This window comes from Eptatretus burgeri, chromosome 2 (genome assembly GCF_056783735.1).
Source record: "Eptatretus burgeri isolate ZD-2024b chromosome 2, Ebu_testis_v1, whole genome shotgun sequence".
In the NCBI taxonomy this organism is placed as follows: domain Eukaryota; kingdom Metazoa; phylum Chordata; class Myxini; order Myxiniformes; family Myxinidae; genus Eptatretus; species Eptatretus burgeri.
Window position 1 is genome coordinate 107825435 of NC_140962.1, and position 19701 is coordinate 107845135.

The 19701-nt window shown below is 42.8% G+C and overlaps 1 protein-coding gene across 1 annotated transcript in view; it reads right to left on the reverse strand.

Moving 5' to 3' along the window:
- LOC147032765 (serine/threonine-protein kinase BRSK2-like) overlaps positions 1-19701 on the reverse strand; it is a 242804-nt gene that overhangs the window by 185580 nt on the left and 37523 nt on the right. Inside the window, exons 3-4 of the mRNA XM_085850890.1 lie at positions 3163-3279; positions 2814-2847 (exon numbers count right to left, since the gene is read on the reverse strand). Of these exons, the coding sequence (XP_085707016.1) occupies positions 2814-2847; positions 3163-3279 (151 nt within the window). The remainder of the gene's footprint in view (positions 1-2813; positions 2848-3162; positions 3280-19701) is intronic.

Genomic DNA, 19701 nt, shown 5'->3' on the forward strand with positions numbered 1-19701 from the left:
GACATTACATTGTAACTTTATAAATGAGAGCTTGGTGTTTCTTCTTCATCTGCTTGCAGTTTTATCCTGAGGAATGCAAGTCAAAAAGCTTTGATAATGTCTATTTTATTGAAATGCACAAATAAATATCAAAAACATTATATTTGTGGTTTCTGTTGTTATATCAAATCATCTGTTGGTGATGAAAACAACCAGTTATAACTTTACAGAGGAGATGATCTTCCGAAGAGTTTGTGAAATGACTGGAAGAAGACTGTGCTCGATTAATCAAGATAATGGGAAAATGTGTAACCCAATGTCCTGAACAAAAGAAGAGAAAAGGAGAATTTAGGCAACCACAGGCTGTCTGCCATATTTGTGAGGAGGAAATTAGTGAAGGTCCGATTGTAAGAGACGATTGTCATCTCACTGGTAAATAGAGGTCCAGCTCATCAGAGCATCATGTTTAAAGTGATTCTTCACCATTGAGAGACAGGGCCAAAAATTATATGTAGCACAATGCATATTCAATAATTTTTTTAATTTTCTAAATGATTCTTCACAATTTAATGAGAATGGTTAAAATCCAGAAGTAGATCTGGCCTATCAGTGGGATACAAACCATCCATCTCTTCCACGAGCCTCGACACTGGGTACAAAAAAACAAACTGTTCAGCTGGTGGAGGTATACACTCTACCGAGTGCCATTCTAGTTAGTATTGTTACCTCTGCCACCGAAGGCAGACAGAGCTTATGTTTTCACCCCTATCTGTTTGTGAGCTGGATATCTCAAAGAGTTGTGGACGGATTCAGATGAAACTTGGTGGACAGGTTGGGAGTGTGACAAGGACGAGTTGTTTAGATTTTGGTGAAGATCCATATCTGGATAAGGTAAGTTTTAAAAATTTCTTCAGTGATTCTTCACCATTGAGAGATAGGACTAAAAGATATAATCGCACAATATCTGAAAAACGTTGTGGACGGATTATGACAAAACTTTGTGGATGAGCTGGATCGATGACAAGAAAAAGGCAATTAGATTTTGGTTAAGGTCTGGATGTAGATCCGGTCTCTCAGTGGGGTTCAAAACGTAAACGGTTAAGACCAGCAGAGGTATGCGCTCCACTGAGTGCCGTTTCCAGTTATCACTGTTATATCTTGGGCCAAAAGGGAAGAGGGAGCCCACAACTGGTCATGGACGTTTTAATAACATAATTTAACATGAACAGGTTGCAACTCCATCACAGAGTGCTTTCTGTCAAATCAGCTCTCAACCAAGGCAGGAATTTAGATTTTGGTCAGGACAGTGGCACACAATAGCCTAACGTTATAAAATATTGGCATGGGATAATTTCCCTGCATTGGAGTGGCGACTCATCCAGAATTGTAACTCTAGCCAAGGAAACAGCTTCGGCAGAACCAACGTTCTGTATAGAGCATGGCGCAAAAGACAAAAAGATAATTTTCGCCCACAAGCGAATGCTTAACAGATGGGGAAGCCATAAACTTAATGCCTCTTCTGAAATATGGCACACTCAATGATTCAATTCCCTGTCTGTGAAGCGATGGGATGAAAGTTTATAGTTGGGCTAGGAACCAAAGCGAGACGAGACAACTCATAGGCGAGTACGCTAGCGCTTGAGATATCATATCAGCCTTCGAGCAGAATTATTCACATAAAAGGGGTAACTTCTGTCATTTATGTTTTTGCAAATTAACAAGGGGTATACATTGTTTTCAACAAAAGGTTTCAGGCTAACGAAACAAAGTAGCAGTATGTGGCAAAATATTGTGAAGCACATCATCCTTTGAAAGTGGCACAAAAACAATTTTCCCATCTGCTCGTACGTTTTCATTGGATTTAAAAACCTTATGATGTTTTGACCAAAAAAAAAAAAGAATGGATGCTTTTATGAGAAGTTGATGCTCTTTACACATCAAATGTGTTGCTCACCTTGTGTCCTTAAGACATTTATTGTTTTTCAACCTTTATTCCAGCAAGTTCCTCCTGGATAAACTTCCAAAATTCGGGCTTTTTGCCCACCACCACTTTTTTGTCCGCTTTTGTCAAGGACGTGGAACCGTCCTCCAGAGATATTTCAGTCCCGCTCTTTCTTCCAGGCCTTCAAGCAAGAAGTCTGCTGCTACCCCATCCTATAAACCATACCTACCCCAAACCTCTGAGATGCCCAGGTTACTGTTTCCTCCTCTCCTCTTTTCCTGTTTGTTATTTCCCTTGCGAGGCAGGCAGGATGGCCTTGAGATAAACTCACTCGAAGCTATGTAGCCTGGATTTAAATTCTGACCCAGCTAGTCGAGTCAGAGATGACAGAGTCGGGTAGTAGAGAGAACTGTCATCCCGGTGTTTCACAGTCAGGGTGATTGATCAATGTCTGTGCTATCCCTCGAATAGACGTTAAACTAGCGTCCCGCCTGCCAGCATTAGTTGGTGGACGTTAAAGATCCTATGGTGTCCCCCATGAAGAGAGGCAAGCTATTGCAGGCACCCTGAACAAATTACAAATCCCTGCCCTAACTCACAGAGGGCAATGCATCAGCGGCACAGCCACGACCTCAGTCAATGATGCTACCCCACATCCTTGTGCTGCAAACAAAAGAATAAGAAGATTTCCTTGCTTGTTGTATACAATAGTGATTCCTATTCCCTCCTGTCAGTGCGTTGCCTTTTTACCCTCTGTCACTTCGCTCTTCCATGAAACTCGATTTTGTACAAAAGAAAGTCGTGACAGTTCTATGATATGTTACATGAGAGATCATATCAGGTTATATCAGAATATAAAGCACAATGACCTGCAGTGCATGATATCACTTACCCGTATTACTTCAGGGCAGGCGTAGTGTGGTGACCTGACAAATAGATGAAATGTCAGCTTTCACAATTATATTAATGTTCCATCGACATTCCACCTGGTCAACCCCAATAGCCCATTCCGTTTGTTTTACCTCCTCATTTATCCCTCACTAATTATATCCCATATTTAAGTGGAAGCTCAGAAGCTCAGGCTCTCCTTATCCTTGAATCAAAGTCATTATCATATCACTTCTATAAGGAAATGCTGTATCTTGTATGAAACATTTGGTGCTTCTCTTCCCCTCTTCCCCTCACACTTATCTTCACTTTATGATTACATTGAACACCCTCACCTCTTTTATATTACTCACCCACAGCTAGTTTCCAGCAAGCTATCTCCGACCTGCAGGGAAGCCATACCAAAATCCGCAATCCTTATGTTGTTCTTCTCATCGAGGAGAAGATTTTCTGGTTTCAAGTCACGGTGACTGAAAGAAAACAGCACAGGGAGATTATTGATAAAGGAAGGTTCGAGAAGAACAAAAACTGGAGGTCTTTCATGGTATGTATAGATGGAAAGATTGGATAGTGAAGAAGCAAATAAATATATTATCAATATTTTGTCAACAAGGCAATAATTCAAAAATGTCTATAATATTCACTGTAGCGTATAAGACGCGTCTGATATCACTTACCAGTACCACTATTCCCCAACAATCTTTTCCTTGTTATCTTTAAAATTCACACCAAAAACCTCAACTAACGAGAGATTTCATAGAACACTGTCTGGAGAAGCAAGGACATGGGCGAAGTCAATGAGCGGCAAATTTGATAGGTTGTGATGACGTAAAATGCTGTTATATTTTGTCCAAGTACTGCTAAACGGAAGGGGTTTGAAAGTGACAGAATAGAAATTTGTGTTCTTCAGTGTTCAAAGATATAATTCAATTGAAATAAAATAAAGATTTTGAAGGTTGCCGAAAAAAAAACAAAAGGTGGTAGAATAATTTTTCTCCAGAAGTTTACCGCTGTTGATGCAGCTTCTTTCCCACCACCTTGTTTAACCCGTTACATTAGTTCTTCATGCCTGATGTTGGTGTTCTTTATAACTTCCTTGAAAACAGCAAGTTTCCTGTTTGTAATGATTTTCAATTTTGTTTGACTGCCAGACAGGGGCATCAAAATATGTCTTGATGGTAATCCATAAAAAATTGTGGTGTCATTCCTTCCAACCTTGTTTGGATTTTTTGGGGGATTCCATCCCTACATGTTTTTTATTTTCATAAAATGTTTTTTTCTGACTTTTAAACTATTTTTCCCAATCTGGATGCCAATGACATCATCATGTGGTAAAATATTTTGAGGGGCGTCGACATGGGGAACTCCTCGACCCCCACCCCTCAGCGATACATCTCATACAAGTCCCTTCCTTAGTTCTCTTAATGTCCCGTCCAATATGCCCGTCCCTTCTATCTCCACCCAGACACCCTGCTACCCTGTTGTCCTTCACTTTTGGAGTCATCTATTTATTTTGTATGCCGACATGGCAGAATTTTTATTTACCCTTTCCCCTTTCTCCACTCCCACCCTTCTATTCTATTCTATGTCCATACTCCTATATCCTCACAATCTTCTTCCCCTTCTCCCCCAAAAACTCCACTCAGCTCCTTTCCTTCTCTCACCATCATACATTCTCTTTTATTTATTCTTTTCCACAATTTACTCACGACCTTTACGTACACAATGAAGAGATACCTCCATTCCTATCCTCTTTCCTTCTGTTCCTTTACTCAACATTGGCATTTCCAATTTCTTCCCTCCCTACCCTGTGTCGGTGTAATAAATAGATGCCTTATAAAGGGTCACATTGTCACATACATTTACATAAGGAGGAGGTATTGCATGATTTGTTTGAGCAATGGTATGCACACATAAAAAGGAAAGGTGACTTTAGAATGCTGTTTTTAATAACTGGTATGATCCCTTGTGAACCTCAATGAAAACATCAGCAAACAAAGCAGTTTCTTCATAAGTGTTATACAGGGTGGTTTTCCATTGTCTTCCGAGGATTGTTTGTCCATGCTCTATTCTTTTAAGTGCTGAGCATCAAGGAAGGAAGCAGTACGTATCGTTTTTAAAATCTTTGGTATGACTTGGATGGGGTATAAACCAACAAACTCCCAGAATCAGTGGAAGAATTACATGGCAACTACAAACACCTGAACTGGTGCTTGGTTGTCTCTTTGTATGCCTAGGTAGGAATGAAATTTAAGAAACACTATACATTGTTTTCTTTTTAATGCAGAGTGGGCATTACCTTGGCTTAGTAATACACGGAAAAAGAGGGTGAGTATGCAACTTCTGCGATGTCACCTTTTCACACTGATTAACCTCCGCCATCGAAGATGGATGGAGGTTACTGTTTTCACCCCTTTCTGTTTGTTTGTTTGTTTGTTTGTGAACAGTATTACGGAAAAACTACTTTACGGATTTCGACGAAACTTGGTGGGGGGGTTCGGTCTGGTCCAAGGATCATGCCATTAGATTTTGGACTTGGTCCAAAATCCAATATGGCCGCTATGGCGGCCAATTTGAAAAAAAAATTGAATTTTTTTTGCATTTCTACATGTTTTAAGTGATTTCCAACCCCCACCCCAAAAAAAAATTGTTAGAGAAAAAAAATTTTTTTGCAACTTTTTTTTCAACAAAATTTCTATTTCTTTTTTTTGCATTTCTACATGTTTTAAGTGATTTCCAACCCCCCCCCCCCAAAAAAAAAATTTAGAGGAAAAAAAATTTTGCAAATTTTTTTTTCAACAAAATTTCGATTTTTTTTTTTGCATTTCTACATGTTATAAGTGATTTCCAACAAAAAAAACATGCCAAAATTATAATTGCGGCTGATTTTGGAACTTCAGGTGGATATACCCACGTAAAATCAATTTCTGTCTCAAGGAATCGAGTTATGACGAATGAATTGAGTATGTAAAAGTTAAAAGTAAAAGGGAAAGTTGCAAACTATAACTCTGTGAGCACTGTTGACAATCAAATTGAATGAATAGGATATCAGGTTCACTTGAGTGACCTAGCAGTATTGTCGGCGGAGGTTTTGCACTCTACCGAGTACTCCCCCTCTAGTTTTGAATTTGTTTTGAGATAATAAAATTAGCAGACAGAGAGCTATTAAGATAATTGAAATGGAAAGTTTTGGTTCTTGTGTGATACCGGCCTAACAGTGGCAGTGACAGAGAGACAACGTTGTTTTGTGATGCCGGCCTACCTTTACGGTTTCAAAACAGTGGCACTGACAGAGACAACAACAACAGAGGTTGCATGTGTGCGATAACAACTGGGTCAGAAGGATTGCAGGAGTGAAGTGGGTGGACAAAAGGAGGATGGATGAATTGAGGGAGGAGACGAGTGTGCAGATGAGCTTGACAGGGAGATTGATAAAAAGCCGACTGAGATGGGCTGGACACTTTGTGCAGATGGAGAAAGAAAGAACTGCAAAGAGAATGGATAGGTTGAGGGAGCAAGGTAGGAAGAAAAGAAGTACATCGTGGTTGATATGGGAAGATTGTGTGAGGAGTGATATCAATAAGCTGAGGTGGTTGGACAGTGGAGAGAGTTGGCTGAGGACAGGGGGAGTATCGTGGTCAAGGCAGGGAAGAAGCTTGGTACTGTTGGACCTCACCTCTTATAAATGTAAGACAAAGGATAAAAGTGACAAATCACATTATCTATCTATAATTCCAGCAATCTGTGTGTGTGTGTGTGTGTGTGTGCGTGCGTGTGTGCGTGCGTGCGTGTGTCTGTGTGCGTGTGTCTGTGACCGCTGTTTCTCGACAACCACTGGTCCGATCTAATTGAAACTTGACAGGTATATCGCTAGGGACCTGAGGATGTGCCTTTTCAAGGTTTGATATTAATCGGACAAGTGCTTCCCAAGTTATGGCCATTTATTTACCAAACCAATGACAAGACACGTTGTTGCGTGGGCGTGGCTGATGGGGAAGGGAAGCTCAGCCGCGTTCGCCATTACGGGTTACAACGTAGGACTTCCGGACAGTGATGACTTCGTGTATTCTAATAATTTCTCGATTTCTTATGCGCATTTATAGATAAACACAATGCCCCAAGTTATAATCGTTTTCATATTAGACGGTGCATAAATTTCGGTAACATCAGAGTGCTGGTATGCTCTGAACCAGGAAGTAAATTTTTTTTCTCTTTCTTCTCTTCTCTTTTTGTTTTTCCTTGCCACGACATTGCGAAAAGGTAAAATACTTTGGCGCTAATTGAATAATTGGGTATTAAAACTAAATTGCGAATAATCCTAACTGTGAATAATATGCGAACTTCCGGGTCACACACGTCCGGGCACGCGAGAGCGAAGAAACGGCCTGTGTGGTTGTTGTTTGTTGCTCGCGGTTTGAATATTTATTTATTAATATATATATATAGATTTTTTTTTACGGGCACGTACTAGTTTGTTCAATCCACCATTACTGAACACTTGGTTCCTACGGAAAATTATAAATGCTGCAGGTATGACTCTCCAATTCGTGATTACAATCCATAACAACAAACATAATGAACCATCTTGAAAAAGCTATGTCAGCCATCTTATACCCAAGGGTGTCGATCACAACTTAAAAGTGGTCGCTTTTTGTTTAGGGGGGGGGGCGACATTGCAAGTGCAAATAGTGAAGTCAATAGTGATGGTGGGGTAAGTCTACACCATCCACATTGTGGACTGGTAATGTTCTTTGCTGTGGTGCATTCTGAGCATATAATCTAATTGCTCTTGCCACGTTTCTAAAATAACTAGCATATAAGACCCATCGTTTAGCTGGTGGGAATACCAATCTTTGCTGTGAGAGCTAATCTATGGGGCAGTAACAAAAAAGGTTTCCTGCGAGATCCCACCCTCCATGTGGGGATAACCAGCGTTGCAAGTTGCCGTTTGCAGTTTCACCACCCAGGTGTGCCCATGTATATCCATATACAAACCGATCTTTATTTTATTTATTTTTTGCAACACAAACATTCTCAGCAGTTCTCTGAATCCACTGTTGTTGGATTAATTAAAATTGGTTAATCCATTCTGAAGTTATAATAAGACAAACAGACAGACAGACAGAGACAGGGCTCCTTTTATTATATAGGCTTGTGGGGCACCTGTGGGTAACCCACGGGCATCGACATGTATGGCATTTTAACCAGCCCTATTCATATCTGAGAGATATGAATATCTCTCAGCTTCACTCAGGAGAGGGGGGAGGGGAAGAGGATCATGCACAGGGGAGAGAATGGAGGTAGGGGGTGAGGGTGGTAAGGGGTGACGGTGGTAGAGGGGTGAGAGATGGGAGAGGGTGTGGAGTGACTTACTTCTGCCTTGACTTTATTGACGGGAGTATCGACGAGAGTATTGACTTGATTGACCTGACTTGAGAGGGGGGAGAACCTACCTTGACTGACTTACATAGAATACACCTCACTTTACAAATTAAAAATTCCTCAATACCAAACGTTATCAATAAATATTGGATTCCATCATGAGTCCACATCTTCAACTTATTACATACCAAGTTTTTCGAAGTATTTTTTCATAAAATAAGTCGTTGGAAAAAGAGTTATCACTCGCCTGAAATAAACTCTTTTTATGTACCCCGGGAACATGAAAATATATAATTAGAATACAGTTCGATCCTTAACTACAGTTTTCCATTGCAGAGAACCCTACCCTCATTCTTAGCTACCCTCCTCCCTTGTAACTACTCCCCCATACATTCACTCTTCTACTTCCCGTCCCTCCTCTCACTCTCTACTCTCACTACTCCCCTCCCTCTCACTCTCCATCACTGCTCTTTCTACCGTCACTCTTCTACTTCCCCTCTCTCCTCTCCCCCTCCACATTGTGTCTGACCAGATACATTCAAAATGGCATCACAACAAATTCCTGAGCAGGGAACCCTACCCTCGCATTACAGGCCTTAGTTTCACATAAAATGCATTTTTGTCTAAAAACGCAAATTTTTCATTCAATCATCTTCCAGTTTTTTTGCAACGGAGTCTTAAACCATCTTAGTGACCATGAAAAATGCAGTCAGATATCAAATTTGAGTAAGGATAAAGCTGTGAGAGTGTAAGAAAGTGTGAGGCTTACAAAAGAGGCTACACTGAGCAAAACAAATGGTGGAGATTTAATTTTGAAACCCCTCCCTGAATCGGTGACGCCCCTCCCTGAACTGGGTAGCCCCACCCCAAATGGACAGACAGACTGACTGGCAGAGATTATATATAAAAGATAGATTTAACTAATAAAAGGGGAGCACTTTTAATTTTGAGCTTTTTCTTGGTGTCAACATTTATTATTGCGCTCAAAAAACAGATGTAAACATGCAATCATACTTTTGGTGTTACTTCTACTTTTCATCCTTACTCTTCAAGATCTAAAAGCATGCAAACCCCTCCCCCCACTCCAAAATGCACAGTGGCATGGTGTATAGGTAAGCTCAGCAGGGAGCGCCTCATTTTGACTCCATGTATTTATCTTATCAGGAAATACAAGGAAATCCAACACAGGTGGAGGCCATTCAGCCCATCATGCCTGCACGAACACCAAACTTAATTATCGACACAAGATTCAAGGAAGAAAATGCATAATTTTTTAAAAAAGTAATTAATTAGTTATTTTAAATTATGTTATCTATTTTTTTTAAAGCTTTTGTGTTTTTTTTTTCTTTCTTCTTTTTCTTCTTCCCCTCAGGGGAGGGGCATGGGCTTGGTTAAAAAACACACATCATCAACCACACAACACCCCTTGACAAAACCCCTACCAACAGCACTCCGTACACATGCACACAATCTTTCTTTCCCTTTTCCTTATACTCTGAAGCCGTTACAAACACAATAAATTTGTTTAGGAATGTTGTCACATTAAGATCGAGTAAAACTGAAAACGACATCCGGACAGCATTTGCTCGAGGACCACGATAGCAATGTTTACACGGAGACCGCCATGTTGTTAAGCGGTGCCGAGCGCTCCATTCCGTTGCAATTCTTGTTTGAGAGTTTTGAATCAAGAAATCCGCTTGACAAGCGATAGCAAGCTGCTTGATAACGGAACATACCTCTGGTATAGTGCAGGCATGATGGGCCGAATGGCCTCCTCCTGCGTCGGATTATCTTGTAAAATATATCCAAGTTTTAACGTTAATCAAATCCTGCATTAATCCCTTCCAGCGTTTATTATTTATCAAGTTGTTCTGAATGGATAAACACCAGAGGCCTTTTCACGGAGGGGAGAGGGGGGCATCAGGATTAGCTTGTGGTACGTCCAGACTGATGATGCCTGTGGTCCAAATGTGGACTGCGATCCACCTTTTGAGGAACCTTGGCACTCTAATTAATTACACATTCATCTCTGATGCAACAATCTAATAACTAAGATTCATCGGATGTCTTTCTGTCTGTCGGTTTGTTCGCTTTTTTTGCAAGGACTGTTGGACCAACAACCATCAAATTTGGCACACAGCCCAAGTGCGAGTCGGTGATTGTCGAAAGGGTATTTTCATCCACCACCTGAGCCTTTAAAGATCACTTTTCTGGCTTTTTCATTCATATGCAATCTCATTGGTTAACAGCTATCACATGACATATAACACGGCCAAAAGACAACACACCAAATCTGGGCCATCTTAAGGCATGGGCACACTGGGCAGTTGCCTAGGAGCCCCACGATTCTAGGGGCCCCATGCTGCCATGTTGTTCGTGATAGATCTCTTGGCAGAGTGAATAATTACTTGACCTCTCGCTGGAAAGGCCGAGGATTCAAATCCCTTTTCAAATTATATTTAAAATATAAATAATTTGGGCATAACTATTTGACAAATGTTATTTCTTATAATGTTGTTAATCTACAATAATATTGTATTGTTATAATGTTGTTAATCTGACTTGCAACTGTGGATTTTAATTGCCTAATTGGCATGAGGTTGAGTGTTGGTGTTTACTTTTGTTTTAACGTTTAACGACAACACTTCGAAGGAGAAAACACTTCGAAGATGAAAGAGTGACTGACGTCAAGTGATTTTCAACTATCAATTGTGTTACTTATACTAGTCAAGTAGGTCTGACTTTAATATTTGGCGAGTTAATGTGCTGCGAGATATTTTGATTTTGTTTTGACTGGATTGATTTTAGGTGCTAATTCAAAACAGTTATGACATAAGCGCTAATACAGATTAATCATATAAATAATAATTAACCAGTCAATATTTTTAAAATCTATGTACACTGTCAATAAATAAATACAATACCAGTGTTTCTCAAGGTGGGGTGCACGCCCCACCGGTGGGGAATGGCAATATTTCGGTGGGGCATGAGGATTCAGAATTAATGAATCAATATATGATCGCTTTCATAGCTTTGCTATGAGTTCCCTTTTTGGTTGACTCGGCCATTTCTGGTGGATTTATCTGAAGTACCAGAGCAATACCAAGAGGAGTTATGCGAGTTGCAACAAGATGAGTCTGTGAAAACTCTTTTCAAGATCAAAGGAACCATGATGTGGCTGTCTGAGGAGAGTGAAAAGAAATACCCAAACTCCACTACTTTGGCAAGGGAAGGATTGATAAATTTTCCATCATCATATTTAGTCGAATGTGAATTTAGTGTTGTTACCGATTTGCTGTAAGCCAAGATAAATCGAATGGAAATCAGGAAACGTGGTGATTTAAGGCTGAAACTGACAAAATTGGTTCCTCGAATCAAACAAATCTGCAGCCAGCGTCAAGGGCAGGGCTTCCATTGAAGTGAGTAGCAATTGAATAAAATTTGCAATAAAGTTTTAATAAAGCCTTTTGAATACATATGTCGTATATACTGTAGTGTCTCCAATCATGGTGGGGCGTACGATTTTTTTTGAAAATCAAAGTGGGGCGTGGGACAAAAAAGGTTGAGAAACACTGTACTATACGATACTATACCATAAATATTTGTAATGTTTGTGTTTTTCAAGGCTTATGTTATATTATTCAAACGTTTGTGTTGATTAATCCTCACTTTGCAGCATGTTTTTTTTATGTTTAAACAATGATTTTGTTGAAAGTACCAATAAATCTATAGGCTTAATTTCATTGACCGTTTACATTTTTATTCCCGTGGGTGGGTGGGTAGGGGTCCCAGTGCATTGCTTAGCCCAGGACCTACAATGCTGTTAAGACGGCCCCTGCACCGAATTAGTCTTGCTGTGTCTTCCACCCATTGGCTCACTGCACATCTGTCTGGCCTGACTCAACGCACAATTGGAACCTAACTAAATAAATAATACGTTCACGTTTTCATGCTGCGGTAAACCAAAGCTATCTGCTATGGTAAGTGGTTGTACAGTACGTTCATATTCATAATCGCAATCGCCACACCATGTCCGTCCCTTAAAGATGTATCTACTATAAATGGATGAGGTGTGTGTGTGTGTGTGTGTGTGTGTGTGTGTGTGTGTGTGTGTGTGTGTGTGTGTGTGTGTGTGTGTGTGTGTGTGTGTGGCTGTGTGTGTGTGTCTGTGTCTGTGTCTGTGTCTGTGTCTGTGTCTGTGTCTGTGTCTGTGTCTGTGTCTGTGTGTGTGTGTGTGTGTGTGTGTGTGTGTGTGTGTGTGTGTGTGGCTGTGTGGCTGTGTGGCTGTGTGGCTGTGTGGCTGTGTGTGTGTGTGTGTGTGTGTGTGTGTGTGTGTCTGTGTGTGTCTGTGTGTGTCTGTGTTTGTGTGTGTCTGTGTGTGAGGCATAATTTTTGTCTCTGAATTACATACATCTATTCATTAATAACACATTATTGGAATTTACCTTTTGACTCTATTGTCTGTGGTGTCCGAGGGGCTCTCCTGCTTCTCGCACTTCTCAGTACCCACCCAGGCAACGCAGGGTACCCTACGAGTAACTAAATAAACTGTACTTTCCTGAAAATTCCACGATGGGTGAGCAAAGAGGTTCCTATATAAAAGAACTTGAATCAACACAGCACTGCAGCAGAATATCAATCCGTATCAGTACTCACGCACAAGAGATACATTTTCAGAGCATGTACACAATGCACGATGCTTACACCAATTCATGAAACCCAGCAAATGCACAAGCTGACACCGGTCTCTTTTATTAAATAACTAGCAAATACCACCCATCGCTTCGCTGACGGGAATATTAGGGGTGGGGGAGAGCAAAAGAGGGGGGGGTGAGAGAAAGAGAGGGGTGGGGGAGAGAGAAAGGGGGAGAGTGAGGAGGTGGAGGGGAAAGAGAGAGGGGAGCAAGCAGTCGCGATAAGGGGTGGCGGTGCGAGAAGGGGTGGGGGAGCAAGGAGGGAGGGAGAGTGAGGAGGGGTGGGGGAGCGAGGATGGAGGGAGAGTGAGGAGGGGTGGGGGAAGGGAAGACAGTGTGAGATGAGATCAAGGGAAGACAAATGTCTGATAATGCCTGGAAGACAAATGTCTGGAAACAAAATAATGTCTGAGAACCTTTTTCTACCGGTCATCGTATAAATAGCATCCAGAGACAAACCCCACCCGGACACGTCTGGAGACAAACACCGCCTGGAGATGAACACCGTCCGGACATATACACTGCCCGAACATGTCCAGAGACAAAAACCGCCCGACCACGTCTGGAGACAAATACCCCCCAGACACATCCAGAGACAAACACAGACATGTCCGGAGACAAACACTGCCCAGATAGGTCCGGAGACAAACAAACACTGTCCATAGATAAACAAACCCAGACATGTCCGGAGACAAACACTGCCCGGATAGGTCTGGAGACAAACAAACACTGTCCATAGACAAATATCACCCAGACACGTCGGAAGACAAACTCCGTCCAGACAAGTGTGGAGACAAACTCTGTCCAGACACGTCCGGAGACAAACACCACCTGGAGGTAAACACCACCCAGACACGTCCGGAGACAAACACCACCTGGAGGTAAACACCACCCAGACACGTCTGGAGACAAACACTGAACACGTCTGGAGAGAGGAGAGATAGATATATGTGTGGGAAGAGAAGAAGAAGAGAGGAGAAGAAGAAGAAGAAGAAGAAAAAGAAGAAGAAAAAGAAGAGAGAGAAGAAGAGAGAGAAGAAGAAGAAGAAGAAGAGAGAAGAAGAAGAAGAAGAGAGAGAAGAAGAAGAAGAAGAAGAGAAGAAGAAGAGAGAGGAGAAGAAGAAGAAGAAGAAGAAGAAGAAGAGAGAGAGAAGAAGAAGAAGAAGAAGAAGAAGAGAAGAAGAAGAAGAAGAAGAAGAGAGAAGAAGAAGAAGAAGAAGAAGAAGAAGAAGAAGAAGAGAGAGGAGAAGAAGAAGAAGAAGAAGAAGAAGAGAGAAGAAGAAGAAGAAGAAGAAGAAGAAGAAGAAGAAGAAGAGAGAAGAAGAAGAAGAGAGAGGAGAAGAAGAAGAAGAGAGGAGAAGAAGAAGAAGTAGAAGAAGAAGAGAGAGAGAAGAAGAAGGAGAAGAAGAAGAAGAGAGAGAAGAAGAAGAAGAAGAAGAAGAAGAAGAAGAAGAAGAAGAAGAAGAAGAAGAAGAAGAAGAAGAAGAAGAAGAAGAAGAAGAAGAAGAAGAAGAAGAAGAAGAAGAAGAAGAAGAAGAAGAAGAAGAAGAAGAAGAAGAAGAAGAAGAAGAGAGAGGAGAAGAAGAAGAAGAAGAAGAAGAAGAAGAAGAAGAAGAAGAAGAGAGAGAGAAGAAGAAGAAGAAGAAGAGAGGAGAAGAAGAAGAAGAAGAAGAAGAAGAAGAAGAAGAAGAAGAAGAAGAAGAAGAAGAAGAAGAAGAAGAGAGAGGAGAAGAAGAAGAAGAAGAGAGAGGAGAAGAAGAAGAAGAAGAGAGAGGAGAAGAAGAAGAAGAAGAGAGGAGAAGAAGAAGAAGAGAGAGGAGGAGAAGAAGAGAGGAGAAGAAGAAGAAGAGAGAGGAGGAGAAGAAGAAGAAGAAGAGAGAGGAGAAGAAGAAGAACAAGAAGAAGAAGAAGCAGAAGAAGAAGAAGAAGAAGAAGAAGAAGAAGAAGAAGAAGAAGAAGAAGAAGAAGAAGAAGAAGGAGAAGAAGAAGAAGAAGAAGAGAGAGGAGAAGAAGAAGAAGAAGAAGAAGAAGAAGGAGAAGAAGAAGAAGAAGAAGAAGAAGAAGAAGAAGGAGAAGAAGAAGAAGAAGAAGAAGAAGAAGAAGAAGAAGAAGGAGGAGAAGAAGAAGAAGAAGAAGAAGGAGGAGAAGAGGAGAGAGAAGAAGGAGAGGGGAGAGAAGAAGGAGAGGGGAGAGAAGAAGGAGAGGGGAGAGAAGAAGGAGAGGGGAGAGAGAAGGAGAGGGGAGAGAGAAGAAGGAGAGGGGAGAGAGAAGAAGGAGAGGAGAGAGAGAAGGAGAGGAGAGGAGAGAGAAGAAGGAGAGGAGAGGAGAGAGAAGAAGGAGAGGAGAGGAGAGGAGAGAGAAGGAGAGGAGAGGAGAGAGAAGAAGGAGAGGAGAGGAGAGAGAAGAAGGAGAGGAGAGGAGAGAGAAGAAGGAGAGGAGAGGAGAGAGAAGAAGGAGAGGAGAGGAGAGAGAAGAAGGAGAGGAGAGGAGAGAGAAGAAGGAGAGGAGAGGAGAGGAGAGAGAAGAAGGAGAGGAGAGGAGAGAGAAGAAGGAGAGGAGGAGAGGAGAGAGAAGAAGGAAAGGAGAGGAGAGGAGAGAGAAGAAGGAGAGGAGAGGAGAGAGAAGAAGGAGAGGAGAGGAGAGAGAAGAAGGAGAGGAGAGGAGAGAGAAGAAGGAGAGGAGAGGAGAGAGTAGAAGGAGAGGAGAGGAGAGGAGAGAGAAGGAGAGGAGAGAGAGAAGAAGGAGAGGGAGAGGAGAGGAGAGAGAAGAAGGAAAGGAGAGGAGAGGAGAGAGAAGAAGGAGAGGAGAGAGAGAAGAAGGAGAGGAGAGGAGAGGAGAGAGAGAAGGAAAGGAGAGGAGAGGAGAGAGAAGAAGGAGAGGAGAGGAGAGAGAGAGAAGAAGGAGAGGAGAGAGAGAGAGAAGAAGGAGAGGAGAGGAGAGAGAAGAAGGAGAGGAGAGGAGAGAGAAGGAGAGGAGAGGAGAGAGAGAGAAGGAGAGGAGAGGAGAGGAGAGAGAAGGAGAGGAGAGGAGAGGAGAGAGAAGAAGGAGAGGAGAGGAGAGAGAAGAAGGAGAGGAGAGGAGAGGAGAGGGAAGAAGGAGAGGAGAGGAGAGGAGAGAGAAGAAGGAGAGGAGAGGAGAGGAGAGAGAAGAAGGAGAGGAGAGGAGAGAGAAGAAGGAGAGGAGAGGAGAGAGAAGAAGGAGAGGAGAAGAGAGGAGAGAGAAGAAGGAGAGAGAGGAGAGGAGAGAGAAGAAGGAGAGGAGAGGAGAGGGAAGAAGGAGAGGAGAGAGGAGAGAGAGAGAAGAAGGAGAGGAGAGGAGAGGAGAGAGAAGAAGGAGAGGAGAGGAGAGAGAAGAAGGAGAGGAGAGGAGAGAGAAGAAGGAGAGGAGAAGAGAGGAGAGAGAAGAAGGAGAGGAGAGGAGAGAGAAGAAGGAGAGGAGAGGAGAGGAGAGAGAAGAAGGAAAGGAGAGGAGAGGAGAGAGAAGAAGGAGAGGAGAGGAGAGAGAAGAAGGAGAGGAGAGGAGAGAGAAGAAGGAGAGGAGAGGAGAGAGAAGAAGGAGAGGAGAGGAGAGAGAAGAAGGAGAGGAGAGGGAGAGAGTAGAAGGAGAGGAGAGGAGAGGAGAGAGAAGGAGAGGAGAGGAGAGAGAAGAAGGAGAGGAGAGGAGAGGAGAGAGAAGAAGGAAAGGAGAGGAGAGGAGAGAGAAGAAGGAGAGGAGAGGACAGGGAAGAAGGAGGGGAGAGGAGAGGAGAGAGAAGAAGGAAAGGAGAGGAGAGGAGAGAGAAGAAGGAGAGGAGAGGAGAGGAGAGAGAAGAAGGAGAGGAGAGGAGAGAGAAGAAGGAGAGGAGAGGAGAGAGAAGAAGGAGAGGAGAGGAGAGAGAAGGAGAGGAGAGGAGAGGAGAGAGAAGGAGAGGAGAGGAGAGAGAAGGAGAGGAGAGGAGAGGAGAGAGAAGAAGGAGAGGAGAGGAGAGAGAAGAAGGAGAGGAGAGGAGAGGAGAGAGAAGAAGGAGAGGAGAGGAGAGGAGAGAGAAGAAGGAGAGGAGAGGAGAGGAGAGGAGAGAGAAGAAGGAGAGGAGAGGAGAGAGAAGAAGGAGAGGAGAGGAGAGAGAAGAAGGAGAGGAGAGGAGAGGAGAGAGAAGAAGGAGAGGAGAGGAGAGGAGAGAGAAGAAGGAGAGGAGAGGAGAGGGAAGAAGGAGAGGAGAGGAGAGGAGAGAGAAGAAGGAGAGGAGAGGAGAGGAGAGAGAAGAAGGAGAGGAGAGGAGAGAGAAGAAGGAGAGGAGAGGAGAGGAGAGAGAAGAAGGAGAGGAGAGGAGAGAGAAGAAGGAGAGGAGAGGAAAGAAGGAGAGGAGAGGAAAGAGGAGAGAGGAGAGAGGAGAGAGGAGAGAGGAGAGAGAGGTGGAGAGAGGGGAGTTAGTGAAGAGAAAATGTTATACTTTATGAACACACACACACACCCACACACACACACCCACCCACCCACACACCCACACACCCACACAGCCACACACACACACACACACACACACACACACACACACACACACACACACACACACACACACACACACACACACACACACACACACACACACACACACACACACACACACACACACACACACACACACACACACACACACACACACACAATGTTGGTGCTTAGCTGAAATTGGCAATTTTTCAGGAATCGGCAGTTTGGAGTCAGTGTGATAACTGACTACAGTATGTATTGGAAACAACCCAAAAACCTTGAGTAAATTTCACCTTTGTTTTGGTGGAATTTCAAGAAACAAATTATAAAAACAACGTTGCATTATTGACGTTTCAGGGAGATGTGCATAAACATTAATCTTTATAAACAGCTGTCAATCGTCCTGTGACGGGTGGAAAAAAATTTGGCTCTGCAATTTAGAAAACAAGTTGATATGGCAAGTGGATCAGAAATCCGGTGTTATCAAATATATTGTTATGCTTGTGGGGTAGTTGGAGGAATTTCATAGAATAGGTAAGATTGTATAGGGTGGCATGGTCCGTGGACGTGTAGGAGATATCTCAATGCAAAATAAGTAGGGAAACTGTGAGCTTCAGTGTTACGTCTCACCACACGGGGGTGGTGCCGTTTTGAAATTAGGTAGGGTCTTAGGCTAATTTCTTCCAGTATGTGATTGCCCCATGTGACCTTTTTGTATGTTTTTGCATTTCAAGACTGGTGGTAAAAAAGAATCACATCCTTAGAACAACAACCGAGCTGGACATTTCTGAGCAGGCGAAAACTATGCCTGCAGGATTGACAAGTAGCGAGACCACGCCCCTGGGGTGGATGATGGATGGGCATGATATCAGAGAACTTCACGCAGGGGTGTGAAGAGAAGTTCTGTGAGGAACGCAATTGAGACAGAGGCTCTGGCTGGCCACCCTTGATACGATAGAAAAGGCAGCGTGAATCCTGTTGTTCATTTGTGTGAAGTACGCGTGATGGAGCAAGATGCTAGCCATTGACTGTATGTGAGACCACGCCTTGGAGCCTTGTGTTGTGCCATTGGGGAAGAAGGCAGCACCCTTTTTCAGAGGAGCGGCATTGGCAAGTGCAATCGTGAAAAGAGACTGTATGGCAGTTCCTGAGCCCTTAACGAAGGGACCATCCACATGAACTACCTCCTGTATGCTTCCCGCCCAGAGAGCGGCTTGTTGCCATTTTGCAAGCTTCCCACACAGGACGACGAGAGTTCGATCACCCAAGCTCATAAGGGATCACTTCTGGACCCGAAGCTAGGTGCCAGAATAAAGGAGGTATTTTTCTTTTGTTTTATGTTTTCCCCTTGTCTGTTTTTGTAACTGTGTGTGGAGACACCTAACGAAGGGACCATCCGCATGAACTACCTCCTGTACTGGGTGCCATTTTGCAAGCTTCCCACGCAGGACAACGAGGGTTCAATCGCCCAAGCTCATAAGAGATCACTTCTGGACCCGAAGCGAGCTAAGTGCCAGAATAAAGGAGATATTTTTTTTTTGTTTTATGTTTTCCCCTTGTCTGTTTTTGTAACTGTGTGTGGAGACACCTTAACGAGAATGAGCAATTTAGGTGACCTCACATTTCATTATTTCCATGATAAATATCCGATATATGTCATTAAACCCTTATTTATTAAGATTGCTTGTGTCTTTCTATTCATTATGGGTTAGAGTATAAACCCTTGTCCTCCATCCGGGTGAACATGTCTGTTCGTGTTTTACTGGTACGTGTTTTACTGCCCTCCTGTCCCGCATGCGCCATAATCTTCAAGGATCACGTGTTCGCCTCCAAGGGAGAACTGTTTTGCTATCCGTCCAGGTCGGTCTTAACCCCACTGAATAATAGAATATTTTGCTTTGAAACTCACAAAGATAAACCATATATAACCTTTGTAAATCATGTACCTCCACCTTGTAGCACCTGCCGACTGTACATCCCGATTGGGACACGAACTGCACCGCTCTCAACTGTTTGGCACTCGGCAAGTGGCTTAAGCACTCAAGCAAGCACTCCAATTAAATTGTTGATAAGGAACAGCTGGCCAGGCTGTGGCTGGATACCACATAGGATCCATCTAACTTTAAAGCCGGTCTTCACCGCGCCCACAGCAGTTCAATAAATTAAATGAATTTGTGCAAATAATGACTTTATCCACAAAAGAGTTGCTGCTTAATGTAAAACAACCCTGGAGACATCACAAAGTTTAATTGCCCATGAAATAAACATTGCAGATAATCCGCCACATTGCCTGCTCGTCTGTGCATGTGTTATGTGGTAAATCGGTTCGTGCAAACGTTATTAATTTTT